Genomic DNA, 15,000 nt, shown 5'->3' on the forward strand with positions numbered 1-15,000 from the left:
AGTGGGCGTGGTGATCACACAGGTAGTGGGCGTGGTGATCGCACAGGTAGTGGGTGTTGTAATCACACAGGTAGTGGGCGTGGTGTTCACACAGGTAGTGGGCGTGGTGATCACACAAGTAGTGGGCGTAGTGATCACAGGTAGTGGGTGTTCTGATCACAGGTAGTGGTGAACTCATCACAGGTAGTGGGTGTAGCCATGAGAAGAGATTTCATGAGGTAACGTAAAGAAAATTTACACAGGTAATGGGGCATTTTGTGACACAGGTAGTGGGCAAAAAAATTGTGAAGTGAATAAATTGAAAAGACCAGAGGTGTTGGGGACGGCAGCACAGGTAGTGGGGACTGGACATGAATGGCGAGGGAAAGGCAAACAACGAAGTTAATGAGGTAAACAAGAGATTCATGAAGGCAAACAAACAAGCAAACAAAGACAGTGAGAAAGAAATAATGTGGACAAAAGCACAGGTAGTAGGGAGAATAGCATTACACATTTGCTTGTACTAGCTGCACAGGTAGTTGGACTTAGTTCGAGAACACAGGTAGTCGGTTATACAGTTGCACAGGTAGTTGGGCTTCGGACTAGAACACATTAAGTAGGTTATACAGTAGCACAGGTAGTTGGACTTCGGACGAGAACAGAGGTAGCAGGGTGGAAGAAAGCACAGGTAGTAGGTTGTGCCAGCAGCACAGGCAGTGGGGTAGAAGGGATAAAGCAAGAACACAGGTAATTGGGATGCGGACGAAAAAAAAAAAAACAGGTAATAGGGTGTAAAAGCGAGAACACAGGTAGTAGGGACTTCGGACGAGAACACAGCACAGGTAATCGGGGACGTAAAACAACACAGGTCATGGGGGGAGGAGGGGAGGGGGGGCACTACAAACCAGAACACAGGCAATGGGGGGCTCTAAACAGCACAGGTGACCCGAGCGTGGGGGTAACCACAGGTAGTGGGTTACCGGGCGGCACAGGTAGTGGGGGACTGACCTCTGTAGGAGCAGAGAGCGAGGACAGCGACTGTCAGCGCTGTCCTCCTCATAGCTGGCGTGGCTTCACTCTTCAGTGATGTGTCTTTACGTCAGCGACGCACACACACCTGCACTGCCGGGCGTAACGCCTACCTGCACTGCCGGGCGTAACGCCTGCCTGCACTGCCGGGCGTAATAAACACCTGCACTGCCGGGCGTAACGCCTGCCTGCACTGCCGGGCGTAATAAACACCTGTACTGCCGGGCGTAACGCCTGCCTGTACTGCCGGGCGTGATAAACACCTGTACTGCCGGGCGTAACGCCTGCCTGCACTGCCGGGCGTAATAAACACCTGCACTGCCGGGCGTAACGCCTGCCTGCACTGCCGGGCGTAATAAACACCTGTACTGCCGGGCGTAACGCCTGCCTGCACTGCCGGGCGTAATAAACACCTGTACTGCCGGGCGTAACGCCTGCCTGTACTGCCGGGCGTGATAAACACCTGTACTACCGGGCGTGATAAACACCTGTACTGCCGGGCGTGCTAAACACCTGTACTGCCGGGCGTGCTAAACACCTGTACTGCCGGGCGTGCTAAACACCTGTACTGCCGGGCGTGCTAAACACCTGTACTGCCGGGCGTGATAAACACCTGTACTGCCGGGCGTAATAAACACCTGTACTGCCGGGCGTAGTAACACCTTACTGCCGAGCGTAACACCTGCTGCACTGCCGGGCGTAAGACACACTTGTACTACCGGGCGTAACACCTGTACTGCCGGGCGTAACACCTGCTGCACTGCCGGGCGTAGTAAACACCTGTACTGCCGGGCGTAGCATGCGGGCGTATGTCAGGCCTCCATTGCCACCCACACCCCTCCCTCAGGCGCGCCCACACCTGCTGGTTAGGTTCCTGGTGTTGTAAATGATTTACCTGTTGTAAATGATTCTGTAAATGATTTACCGGTTGTAAATGATATACCGGTTGTAAATGATTCTGTAAATTATTTACCGGTTGTAAATGATTCTGTAAATTATTTATCGGTTGTAAATGATTTACCGGTTATAAATGATTTACCGGTTGTAAATGATTCTGTAAATGATTTACCGGTTGTAAATGATTTACCGGTTGTAAATGAGTGAACTTATTTACACACACAGACTGGATGCGCCGCCATCTTTATTAATCAACACAGTTCAGCCAAGGTTTTGTGAGGGGAATATTTTCTTTCGATATTTTGTTCGTTAACGTCGATATTTTGAGTCCCACACACTTTTGGTTTTATGGTCCGTCTCAAAATCCCTGGGAGATGTGATAACCATTGATCAAATCACAGCTGAATCTTCTCTCTTTTTCTTCCCTCCGAGTCCAATGTACATCCCCGTGTTCTTGTGGTATTTAATAAAATATAAAATAAAAGAGGAACAGAGAGAGAGAGAGAGAGAGAGAGAGAGAGAGAGAGAGAGAGAGAGAGAGAGAGAGAGAGAGAAATAATAAGAAAAAAAATATATATATCAGGGTTCGAGACGTGAGTTCGAAGCACACGAGCGAGATAGCGAGGCTTCGAAGCTGGCTAGGGTGAGGTGATCCGGGAGCGGCAGAGGAGCGGGTCGACCTCCCGCCAGACAGAGCGACCGACCGAGCGTCCGCTCACCTCGGGTGTCAAGGCGCAACTGACGCGGGACCGACCCTGCCTGCCTCACCACCGAGCCAGTCCATCCCAGTCCGTTCCCCACACACACACACACACACACACACACACACACACACACTTCCCGCCCAAGACCGTTCCATTCCAGAGCCAGGAACGGCCCAGCACCGTTCCATTCCAGAGCCAGGAACGGTCTGACATAAGACCTCCCCTCAACCTGGTCTATCATGGCTTCTAATTCGAGATAGACTTTTTTTTAATTCGAGATAGACTTTATTTAATTCGAGATAGACTTTTTTTTAATTCGAGATAGACTTTATTTAATTCGAGATAGACTTTTTTTTAATTCGAGATAGACTTTATTTAATTCGAGATAGACTTTTTTTTCTATCTATCCGCTCCATAGCAATCAATTTGATGCAAAAGGAAGGAAAAAAAATAGACATGGATTTGTTTTAATAAGGGTTTAATGGCGGGGGGGGGGGGGGGGGAGGGGTTTATTATTAGTATACCGTGGAAGAAAACGGGGGATCCATCGCCTCCGCGGCATAGAAAATGCAATAACGAAGATTTGCTGATCATAATATGTTAATTATGTGTTCATCTTTACATGTAATGAACAAGATAAAAGGTGAGGGGGGGAAAGTGGTATACGAGGGTGGGTCGAAGGAGCGAACTGAATTGGAATAATTAAAGATATTTTGTCAAGGAAAATATAGTCGATATATATATATATATATATATATATATATATATATATATATATATATATATATATATATATATATCTTTTTTTCTTTTCTTTCATACTATTCGCCATTTCCCGCATTAGTGAGGTAGCGTTAAGAACAGAGGACTGGGCCTTTTAGGGAATATCCTCACTTGGCCCCCTTCTCTGTTCCTTCTTTTGGAAAATAAAAAGAAAAAAATTGAGAGGGGAGGATTTCCAGCCCCCCGCTCCCTTCCCCTTTTAGTCGCCTTCTACGACACGCAGGGAATACGTGGGAAGTATTCTTTCTCCCCTATCCCCAGGGATAATATATATATATATATATATATATATATATATATATATATATATATATATATATATATATATATATATCTTCTTTCTTTTAAACTATTCGCCATTTCCCGCGTTAGCGAGGTAGCGTTAAGAACAGAGGACTGGGCCTTTGTGAAATATCCTCACCTGGCCCCCTTCTCTGTTCCTTCTTTTGGAAAATTAAAAAAAAATGAGAGGGGAGGATTTCCAGCCTCCCGCTCCCTCCCCTTTTAGTCGCCTTCTACGACACGCAGGGAATACGTGGGAAGTATTCTTAATCCCCTATCCCCAGGGATTATATATATATATATATATATATATATATATATATATATATATATATATATATATATATATATATATATATATTTCATGTAAACATTTAGGACAGGAGACGTGTATAATCAAAGTCCTCCGTTTTCTATTTCTTGTAAAAGAGTTCGTGCATTGGGCATTCATGAGCAACGCACCCTCGAGACTTGCTCTGTGTGGAGTGCGTGTGTGTGTGTGTGTGTGTGTGTGTGTGTGGTGTGTGTGTGTGTGTGTGTGTGTGTGTGTGTGTGTGGTGTGTGTGTGTGTGTGTGTGTGTGTGTGTGTGTGACGCATGGTAGAGAGTGTGTTTAAAGGTAAGAGCTTTATGAAGTGCGTTGGTGGGAGAGGGGGGAAGGGAAGGTGGAGGGGTGAGAGTGTGTTGGGGGGGTTAAGAATTGGGCCTCCCTATTTATCGTTCCTCCCCCCACCCCCCACAGACACACACACACACACACACACACACACACACACACACACACACACACACAAACACTCACACACACATACTCTTACCCCCCCCCCCTTAGCTCTTCACACTCTCCCATCCCACACACACACACTCAACTCGCATACTAACACACTTCCTCACACTCACTCACGTTCCCATCCACTCTCACACTCTCCCCTCTCACACACACTCCCCTCACACACCTCTTTAGCCCTAGTCACACACTCATTCAGGCTCTCGTCTTTCACACTCCATCACACTGAGTGACACACTCATCCCACACCATCACACTAGCCTGCCCCGGAGACCCACACTCACACACTGCCCTCCCCCCCCAAGGTACCTACACACTACACCTTACTACATCAACACTGACGTCACGAAAACGGTCGGTGGTGAAGCCCTGACATCACACTAAGCCCTGACATCACACTAGACCCTGACATCACACTAGGCCCTGACATCACACTAAGCACTGACATCACACTAAGCCCGGACATCACACTAAGCCCTGACATCACACTAAGCACTGACATCACACTAAGCCCTGACATCACACTAAGCCCTGACATCACACTAGGCCCTGACATCACACTAAACCCTGACATCAAAACTAGGCCCTGACATCACACTAAGCCCTGACATCACACTAAGCCCTGACATCACACTAAGCCCTGACATCACACTAGGCCCGGACATCACACTAAGCCCTGACATCACACTAGACCCTGACATTACACTAAGCCCTGACATCACACTAGGCCCTGACATCACACTAGGCCCTGACATCACACTAGACCCTGACATCACACTAAGCCCTGACATTACACTAAGCCCTGACATCACACTAAGCCCTGACATCACACTAGGCTCTGACATCACACTAAGCCCTGGCATCACACTAGGCCCTGACATCACACTAGGCCCGGACATCACACTAAGCCCGGACATTACACTAAGCCCTGACATCACACTAAGCCCTGACATCACACTAAGCCCTGACATCACACTAAGCCTTGACATCACACTAAGCCCTGACATCAAAACTAGGCCCTGACATCACACTAAGCCCTGACATCACACTAAGCCCTGACATCACACTAAGCCCTGACATCACACTAGACCCTGACATCACACTAGACCCTGACATCACACTAAGCCCTGACATCACACTAAGCCCTGACATCACACTATGCCCTGACATCACACTAAGCCCTGACATCACACTAAGCCCTGACATAACACTAGGCCCTGACATCACACTAAGCCCTGACATCACACTAAGCCCTGACATCACACTAGGCCCTGACATCACACTAAGCCCTGACATCACACTAAGCCCTGACATCACACTAAGCCCTGACATAACACTAGGCCTTGACATCACACTAAGCCCTGACATCACACTAGGCCCTGACATCACAATAAGCCCTGACATCACACTAAGCCCTGACATCACAATAAGCCCTGACATCACACTAAGCCCTGACATCACACTAAGCCCTGACATCACACTAGACCCTGACATCACACTAATCCTTGACATCACAATAAGCCCTGACATCACACTAGGCCCTGACATCACACTAAGCCTTGACATCACACTAAGCCCTGACATCACACTAAGCCCTGACATCACACTAAGCCCTGACATCACACTAGGCCCTGACATCACACTAAGTCCTGACATCACACTAGGCCCTGACATCACACTAAGCCTTGACATCACACTAAGCCCTGACATCACACTAAGCCCTGACATCACACTAAGCCCTGACATCACACTAGGCCCTGACATCACACTAAGGCCGGACATCACAATAAGCCCTGACATCACACTAAGCCCTGACATCACACTAGGCCCGGACATCACACTAAGCCCTGACATTACACTAAGCCCTGACATCACACTAAGCCCTGACATCACACTAGGCCCTGACATCACACTAAGCCCGGACATCACACTAAGCCCTGACATCACACTAAGCCCGGACATCACACTAAGCCCTGACATCACACTAAGCCCTGACATCACACTAAGCCCTGACATCACACTAGGCCCTGACATAACACTAAGCCCTGACATCACACTAGGCCCTGACATCACAATAAGCCCTGACATCACACTAAGCCCTGACATCACAATAAGCCCTGATATCACACTAAGCCCTGACATCACACTAAGCCCTGACATCACACTAAGCCCGGACATCACACTAAGCCCTGACATCACACTAGGCCCTGACATCACACTAAGCCCTGACATTACACTTAGCCCTGACATCACACTAAGCCCTGACATTACACTTAGCCCTGACATCACACTAAGCCCTGACATCAAAACTAGGCCCTGATATCACACTAAGCCCTGACATCACACTAAGCCCTGACATTACACTTAGCCCTGACACCACACTAAGCCCTGACATCACACTAAGCCCTGACATAACACTAAGCCCTGACATCACACTAGGCCCTGACATTACAATAAGCCCTGACATCACACTAAGCCCTGACATCACACTAGGCCCTGACATCACACTAAGCCCTGACATCACACTAAGCCCGGACATCACACTAAGCCCTGACATCACACTAAGCCCTGACATCACACTAAGCCCTGACATCACACTAGGCCCTGACATCACACTAAGACCTGACATCACACTAAGCCCTGACATCACACTAAGCCCTGACATCACACTAGGCCCTGACATCACACTAAGCCCGGACATCACACTAAGCCCTGACATCACACTAGGCCCTGACATCACACTAAGCCCTGACATCACACTAAGCCCTGACATCACACTAAGCCCTGACATCACACTAGGCCCGGACATCACACTAAGCCCTGACATTACACTAAGCCCTGACATCACACTAAGCCCGGACAGATAGACATAAGAACAGTCCTACGTACAGATAGATGTAAGGACCTACCACTGTGAACGTGCGTAACAGGTCATGAACAAGTACATAACTGTACAATTGAACAGTTCAATTTCCTGTTGGTGTATGTGTGTGTGTGTGTGACGTCAACCACTGTATTACTGTAATGATACATTATCTGATGTATTGTGACATTCTGGATGCTTACGTCATACTATTTACACACACACACACACACACACACACACACACACATACACACACACACACACACACACATACACACACACACACACACACACACACACACATACACACACACACACACACACACACACACACACACACTGTCAACGAAGATAGCCTTATATATATATATATATATATATATATATATATATATATATATATATATATAGATAGATAGATAGATAGATAGATAGATAGATAGATAGATAGATAGATAGACAAACACATAGATAGATAGACAAAGTAGATGGAGTAGATATCTAGCTGCTTGGTAGATAAATAGATGGGTAGATAGAGACTATATATCTACATACATGTTACCAGCGTTACACAGCGAGTGATACGTCACTGTGAGCGAAGGCTGTAAGCCACCCTCGGTATAGGGAACCCTGTCACTTTCAAGGTGTCCACATTACCCTGCTCCTGCAACGGAGAGCAGTGCAGGAAATGAAGACACACCAGAAAATGATGATGATTATCATTATTTTCATAATTATCATATTAATTATTATAACCATAATTATTATAATTATCATAATAATTATTATAATCATAATTATCATAATTATAATAATTATTATAATCATAATTATTATGAAAATTATCATAATTATCATAATTATTATAATGATTATTGTAATAATCATAGTTATCATGATCATAATTATTACAATAATAATTATGATAATTATTATAATGATAATGATGATAATGATAATTGGGTATGAGGCCTTGACCTTTGACCTAAGGCCTAAGGGACAGAGAGGATCAGTCATGCACAAGGATCTTCTCCGAATATTTGTTGTATTGCGAATATCACTGAGTCCCCTCATGAATATTCGATGACCAGAGAATTATTTGGGAAGTTACGTTTATTGGTTAATTTGGATGATGAATCCCACCTCATTTGCATACTCAGTGATCGTCAAGGTGATCATATAGAACATATATAGAACAAAAAAATAAAAGAAAAATATAGAACCATATATATATATATATATATATATATATATATATATATATATATATATATATATATATATGTGTGTGTGTGTGTGTGTGTGTGTGTGTGATGTGATTAATACACGAAAGTGCACTTGGGAACTTTTCGTGTTTCATTTTCCCCGTGGACTCATAGGAATATATATATATATATATATATATATATATATATATATATATATATATATATATATATATATATATATATATATATATATATATATGTGTGTGTGTGTGTGTGTGTGTGTGTGTGTGTGTGTTAAAAAATTATATTTTTTGTAATTTCTTAAAAAAGATCAAGACTTAATCATTCATATGCAAATTTTATAAACCTCTCATGATATCCCCCCCCCGCCCCACATCTCGTGTTTTTCCCCAGTAGATAAGAGACAAAAGGAATGATAAGTGAGGTAGACACGAAGTTACGGTAGAGAGAGATAAGGAAAGACCCGGTGATAAAGAATGATAAGAGAAGATGAAGATAAAGAAGAAGAAGAAGAAGAAGAAGAAGAAGAAGAAGATGAAGAAGAAGAAGAAGGAGAAGAAGAAGAAGAAGAAACAGAAGAAGAAGAAGAAGAAGAAGAAGAAGAAGAAGCAGAAGAAGAAGACGAAGAAGAAGAAGAAGAAGAAGAAGAAGAAGAAGAAGAAGAAATAACTGAAATATTTCTATATCTATTCTTGCTTGTGTGTCCTGATTCTAGTCAGTCCCCCCCCCCCTCCCCCCACCCCCTCCCTCCATCACCCCATAACCCCCCATCCACCCATCCCTTCCCTCCATGAGGGAGGGGGGGCGACCTCCCCCCCTCCCTCCCTCCCTCAGGCAAATCCCTATGTAGATCACATTTATGATTGCTTTCTGTTCCTCTATCTGTCACCATTAATGCCTCGTGCGCTTCTATTTCCAATATATATGTATATATATATATATATATATATATATATATATATATATATATATATATATATATATATATATATGAAGGTGCGCGTTCATATACACTTTATTCGTATTCATATAACTCCGCGTTGTACAGTCAGGTTCGGTAAAACGCTATCAGCTGGCTATGTGTTCTGTTCGGAAACAACCGATAGACCCCGTTGCTCACCATAGTGAGACGAAGGGTATTCGAGTACTTAGTATTTCGAATAGTTGTTTCCTATTATACAGTCCCTTAGCCTAGCGGTTAGCATGCCTGCCTCTTGCACAAGGGGTCCCAGGTTCGATCCTGGCTGATGGAGCTTTGTATGTTCGATATATATATACTAACGCGGGAGACAGTGGCAAAGTAAAATGAATAAATAAATAAAAAAAAAAAAATATATATATATATATATATATATATATATATATATATATATATATATATATATATATATATATATATATATATATATATATATCCCTGGGGATAGGGGAGAAAGAATACTTCCCACGTATTCCCTGCGTTTCGTAGAAGGCGACTAAAAGGGAAGGGAGCGGGGGGCTGGAAATCCTCCCCTCTTGTTTTTTTTTATTTTCCAAAAGAAGGAACAGAGAAGGGGGCCAGGTGAGGATAGTCCCTCAAAGGCCCAGTCCTCTGTTCTTAACGCTACCTCGCTAACGCGGGAAATGGCGAATAGTATGAAAAAAAAAATATATATATATATGTATGTGTGTGTGCGTGCGTGTGTGTGTGTGTGTGTGTGTGTGTGTGTGTGCGCGCGTGCGTGTGTGTGTGCACGTTGAATTGAATACGACAACATATTTAGTTAATAATCATCTTTCTTAAATTCTCTAATATTCTCAGTATTATTCTACCATGAGGTGTCTACTCAAACACCCGTTGTCCAAAGTTGTCCATTCTACTTTAATTAAACTTTCGCCTTTCACAGAGGCATCATCACGAATCTATAAAAAGAGAAAAAAAAATTGCGTTACAAAACTTGGATGTGTTGTGTAAAACGCAAAGAAAATATAAATATGAAACACACTCGGAAAAAACACAGCACATAAACGTATGGCAGAACACTGAAAGCGAAACAGATTAACAATATCATGTAGGATAGTATGAGTTACAATCTAAATACAACATAGGGAAACAGAAATATAGAAAAACTTACAATTGAGGGAAAAAAACACAGAACAATATTAAACGAGTTAGGAATATAGAAAGTCCATCATCAAATACACTAAGTAGAGCCAAGCGAGATTGTTATTGTCCTGATGTGGAGCTGAAGTCAGGTTAGGCTCGTCTGATTCTCTCTGACCTTCGTGACCCAGGACCGCGTTCCTGCTGTCCACCAATGGCTGGCTCGGTAGTTTGTGACGTGTCTATGACGTGCCCCATTTGGTCAACATTCTGCTGGTGGGTCATTAAAGAGCTATATGGCGGTGAGTATGTTCATTGCAAGACACGGTGGTGATTATGATGGCAGCAAATGTACATAAGGCGTGCGAAGTTTGCGGCAATTTGAACAGACCCAAAAAAAGAAAAAAGACATTTTGTAGATTGACTTCATAGTGGAATAAGTGAGGGAAATTGGTTCCACAGCGAGGTGGGAGCCTATTTCTGGATGAATTTAGTGTTAGGGCGAAATAGAACAGCACATTTTTATAGAGATAATTGGTTTTTCAGAGCTAACTAAAGAATATCTCTTTATAAAGAAAACTGATCTCAAAGCAAAATTGGGAATTGTATCTATATAAGAAATTGGCTTCGCATCAAAATAGGGAAGTATACCATTATGAAATTGGCTACGTGTCGTAATAGGGCGATTCAAAATTCCCCAATCCAAGTTCAGTGAACAGAGGGATAGATTTGCATGTGTGGTTTAATCAACGTAGAAATTGTGGAAATAATGATTATTATTTCCAGTCCTACTGAGAAATTATATGAAATAGAGAAATTGTGGAAATAATTATTATAATTTCCAGTCATACTGAAAAATTATATATCAAAAAAGAAATTGTTAAGATAAGGATCATAATTTCCAGTCATTGTGAGAAATTATATATAAAAAAGAAATTTTGGAAATATCTTCGTTTTCTTCATCAACACACAGATCAACAGCTCTATTGTTACATAGAGCTGTGTGTGTGCTCTATATGTGTCTTATATGTAGTCTGTGTGTTCCTTTCACAACTGCTCTCTGTATATGTGTCTCGTGTATATATGCCTTATATGTATTATATATGTGCTGTCAGTGTGTGTGTGTGTGTGTGTGTGTGTGTGTGTGTGTGTGTGTGTGTGTGTGTGTGTGCTCTGTATGTGATTTCTAAAAGCTCTATACTGTATATGTAATATTATATGATATACGGTGTTATATTGGTATGATATATATATATTACATATGTACTTCCTCTATGCTCTTCTTGTGTTCCATATGTACTCTATGTGTGTTCTATATAGTTCTATATATATAAATATATATATATATATTCTATATAGAGCTCTATATGTGCTATATTGTGCCTGCTCTATATATGATTTATCTGTTCTATATGCGATCTATATATATTATATACATTGTTCTATATCTTTTGTATAAGGTGATGCTCTACATGTGTTCTATATGTATTTTTATTCTATATGTACCCTATATGTGCTTCTTATGTTGCTCTATATTGTTCTATGTATGTTCTACATGAACTCCCTGAATATACTTGCCATTGTTCAATATTCAAACGAGGTGGGGAAATCATGATTGAAATTAATGACAAAATATATATATGACTTCCAGTCCACTGCGTACACTGAATATTCAGCGAATATCAACGATATTCCCGATACATTTGATATTCATCCGAGACCTACGAAATTTCGAATACATTTCACTGAGGTTGGCTTTATTATTTAGCGTTCACGGTGGAAAATGTATATAAATATATATATATATATATATATATATATATATATATATATATATATATATAAATATATATATATATATATATATATATATATATATATATATATATATATATATATATATATAAATATATATATATATATATATATATATATATATATATATATTTTTTTTTTTTTTTTTTTTTCCTTTGTCGCTGTCTCCCGGGTTTGCGAGGTAGCGCAAGGAAACAGACGAAAGAAATGGTCCAACCCAACCCCATACACATGTATATACATACGTCCACACACGCAAATATACATACCTACACAGCTTTCCATGGTTTACCCCAGACGCTTCACATGCCCCGATTCAATCCACTGACAGCACGTCATCCCCGGTATAACACATCGCTCCAATTCACTCTATTCCTTGCCCTCCTTTCACCCTCCTGTATGTTCAGGCCCCGATCACACAAAATCTTTTTCACTCCATCTTTCCACCTCCAATTTGGTCTCCCACTTCTCCTCGTTCCCTACACCTCCGACACATATATCCTCTTGGTCAATCTTTCCTCACTCATTCTCTCCATGTGCCCCAACCATTTCAAAACACCCTCTTCTGCTCTCTCAACCACGCTCTTTTTATTTCCACACATCTCTCTTACCCTTACGTTACTTACTCGATCAAACCACCTCACACCACACATTGTCCTCAAACATCTCATTTCCAGCACATCCATCCTCCTGCGCACAACTCTATCCATAGCCCACGCCTCGCAACCATACAACATTGTTGGAACCACTATTCCTTCAAACATACTCATTTTTGCTTTCCGAGATAATGTTCTCGACTTCCACACATTCTTCAAGGCTCCCAAAATTTTCGCCCCCTCCCCCACCCTATGATCCACTTCCGCTTCCATGGTTCCATCCGCTGCCAAATCCACTCCCAGATATCTAAAACACTTTACTTCCTCCAGTTTCTCTCCATTCAAACTTACCTCCCAATTGACTTGACCCTCAACCCTACTGTACCTAATAACCTTGCTCTTATTCACATTTACTCTTAACTTTCTTCTTTCACACACTTTACCAAACTCAGTCACCAGCTCCTGCAGTTTCTCACATGAATCAGCCACCAGCGCTGTATCATCAGCGAACAACAATTGACTCACTTCCCAAGCTCTCTCATCCCCAACAGACTTCATACTTGCCCCTCTTTCCAAAACTCTTGCATTTACCTCCCTAACAACCCCATCCATAAATAAATTAAACAACCATGGAGACATCACACACCCCTGCCGCAAACCTACATTCACTGAGAACCAATCACTTTCCTCTCTTCCTACACGTACACATGCCTTACATCCTCGATAAAAAATTTTCACTGCTTCTAACAACTTGCCTCCCACACCATATATTCTTAATACCTTCCACAGAGCATCTCTATCAACTCTATCATATGCCTTCTCCAGATCCATAAATGCTACATACAAATCCATTTGCTTTTCTAAGTATTTCTCACATACATTCTTCAAAGCAAACACCTGATCCACAAATCCTCTACCACTTCTGAAACCACACTGCTCTTCCCCAATCTGACGCTCTGTACATGCCTTCACCCTCTCAGTCAATACCCTCCCATATAATTTACTAGGAATACTCAACAAACTTATACCTCTGTAATTTGAGCACTCACTCTTATCCCCTTTGCCTTTGTACAATGGCACTATGCACGCATTCCGCCAATCCTCAGGCACCTCACCATGAGTCATACATACATTACATAACCTTACCAACCAGTCAGTAATACAGTCACCCCCTTTTTTAATAAATTCCACTGCAATACCATCCAAACCTGCTGCCTTGCCGGCTTTCATCCTCCGCAAAGCTTTTACTACCTCTTCTTTGTTTACCAAATCATTTTCCCTAACCCTCTCACTTTGCACACCACCTCGACCAAGACACCCTATATCTGCCACTCTATCATCAAACACATTCAACAAACCTTCAAAATACTCACTCCATCTCCTTCTCACATCCCCACTACTTGTTATCACCTCCCCATTTGCGCCCTTCACTGAAGTTCCCATTTGCTCCCTTGTCTTACGCACTTTATTTACCTCCTTCCAAAACATCTTTTTATTCTCCCTAAAATTTAATGATACTCTCTCACCCCAACTCTCATTTGCCCTCTTTTTCACCTCTTGCACCTTTTTCTTGACCTCCTGTCTCTTTCTTTTATACATCTCCCACTCAATTTCATTTTTTCCCTGCAAAGATAATCCAAATGCCTCTCTCTTCTCTTTCACTAATAATCTTACTTCTTCATCCCACCACTCACTACTCTTTCTAATCAACCTACCTCCCACTCTTCTCATGCCACAAGCATCTTTTGCGCAATCCATCACTGATTCCCTAAATACATCCCATTCCTCCACCACTCCCCTTACTTCCATTGTTCTCACCTTTTTCCATTCTGTACTCAGTCTCTCCTGGTACTTCCTCACACAAGTCTCCTTCCCAAGCTCACTTACTCTCACCACCCTCTTCACCCCAACATTCACTCTTCTTTTCTGAAAAGAAATATATATATATATA

The 15,000-nt window shown here is 42.3% G+C and overlaps 1 protein-coding gene across 1 annotated transcript in view; it reads right to left on the bottom strand.

The window, feature by feature from the left end:
- The window catches only part of LOC139759804 (zwei Ig domain protein zig-8-like), a 285,121-nt gene extending 283,870 nt beyond the window's left edge, over nt 1-1,251 (bottom strand). The window contains exon 1 of the mRNA XM_071682281.1: nt 988-1,251. Coding sequence (XP_071538382.1) covers nt 988-1,039 — 52 coding nt within the window. The 5' untranslated portion in view covers nt 1,040-1,251. The remainder of the gene's footprint in view (nt 1-987) is intronic.
- Between the last annotated feature and the right edge of the window lie 13,749 nt (nt 1,252-15,000).

The sequence above is a fragment of the Panulirus ornatus genome, chromosome 34 (assembly GCF_036320965.1).
Source record: "Panulirus ornatus isolate Po-2019 chromosome 34, ASM3632096v1, whole genome shotgun sequence".
Taxonomy (NCBI): domain Eukaryota; kingdom Metazoa; phylum Arthropoda; class Malacostraca; order Decapoda; family Palinuridae; genus Panulirus; species Panulirus ornatus.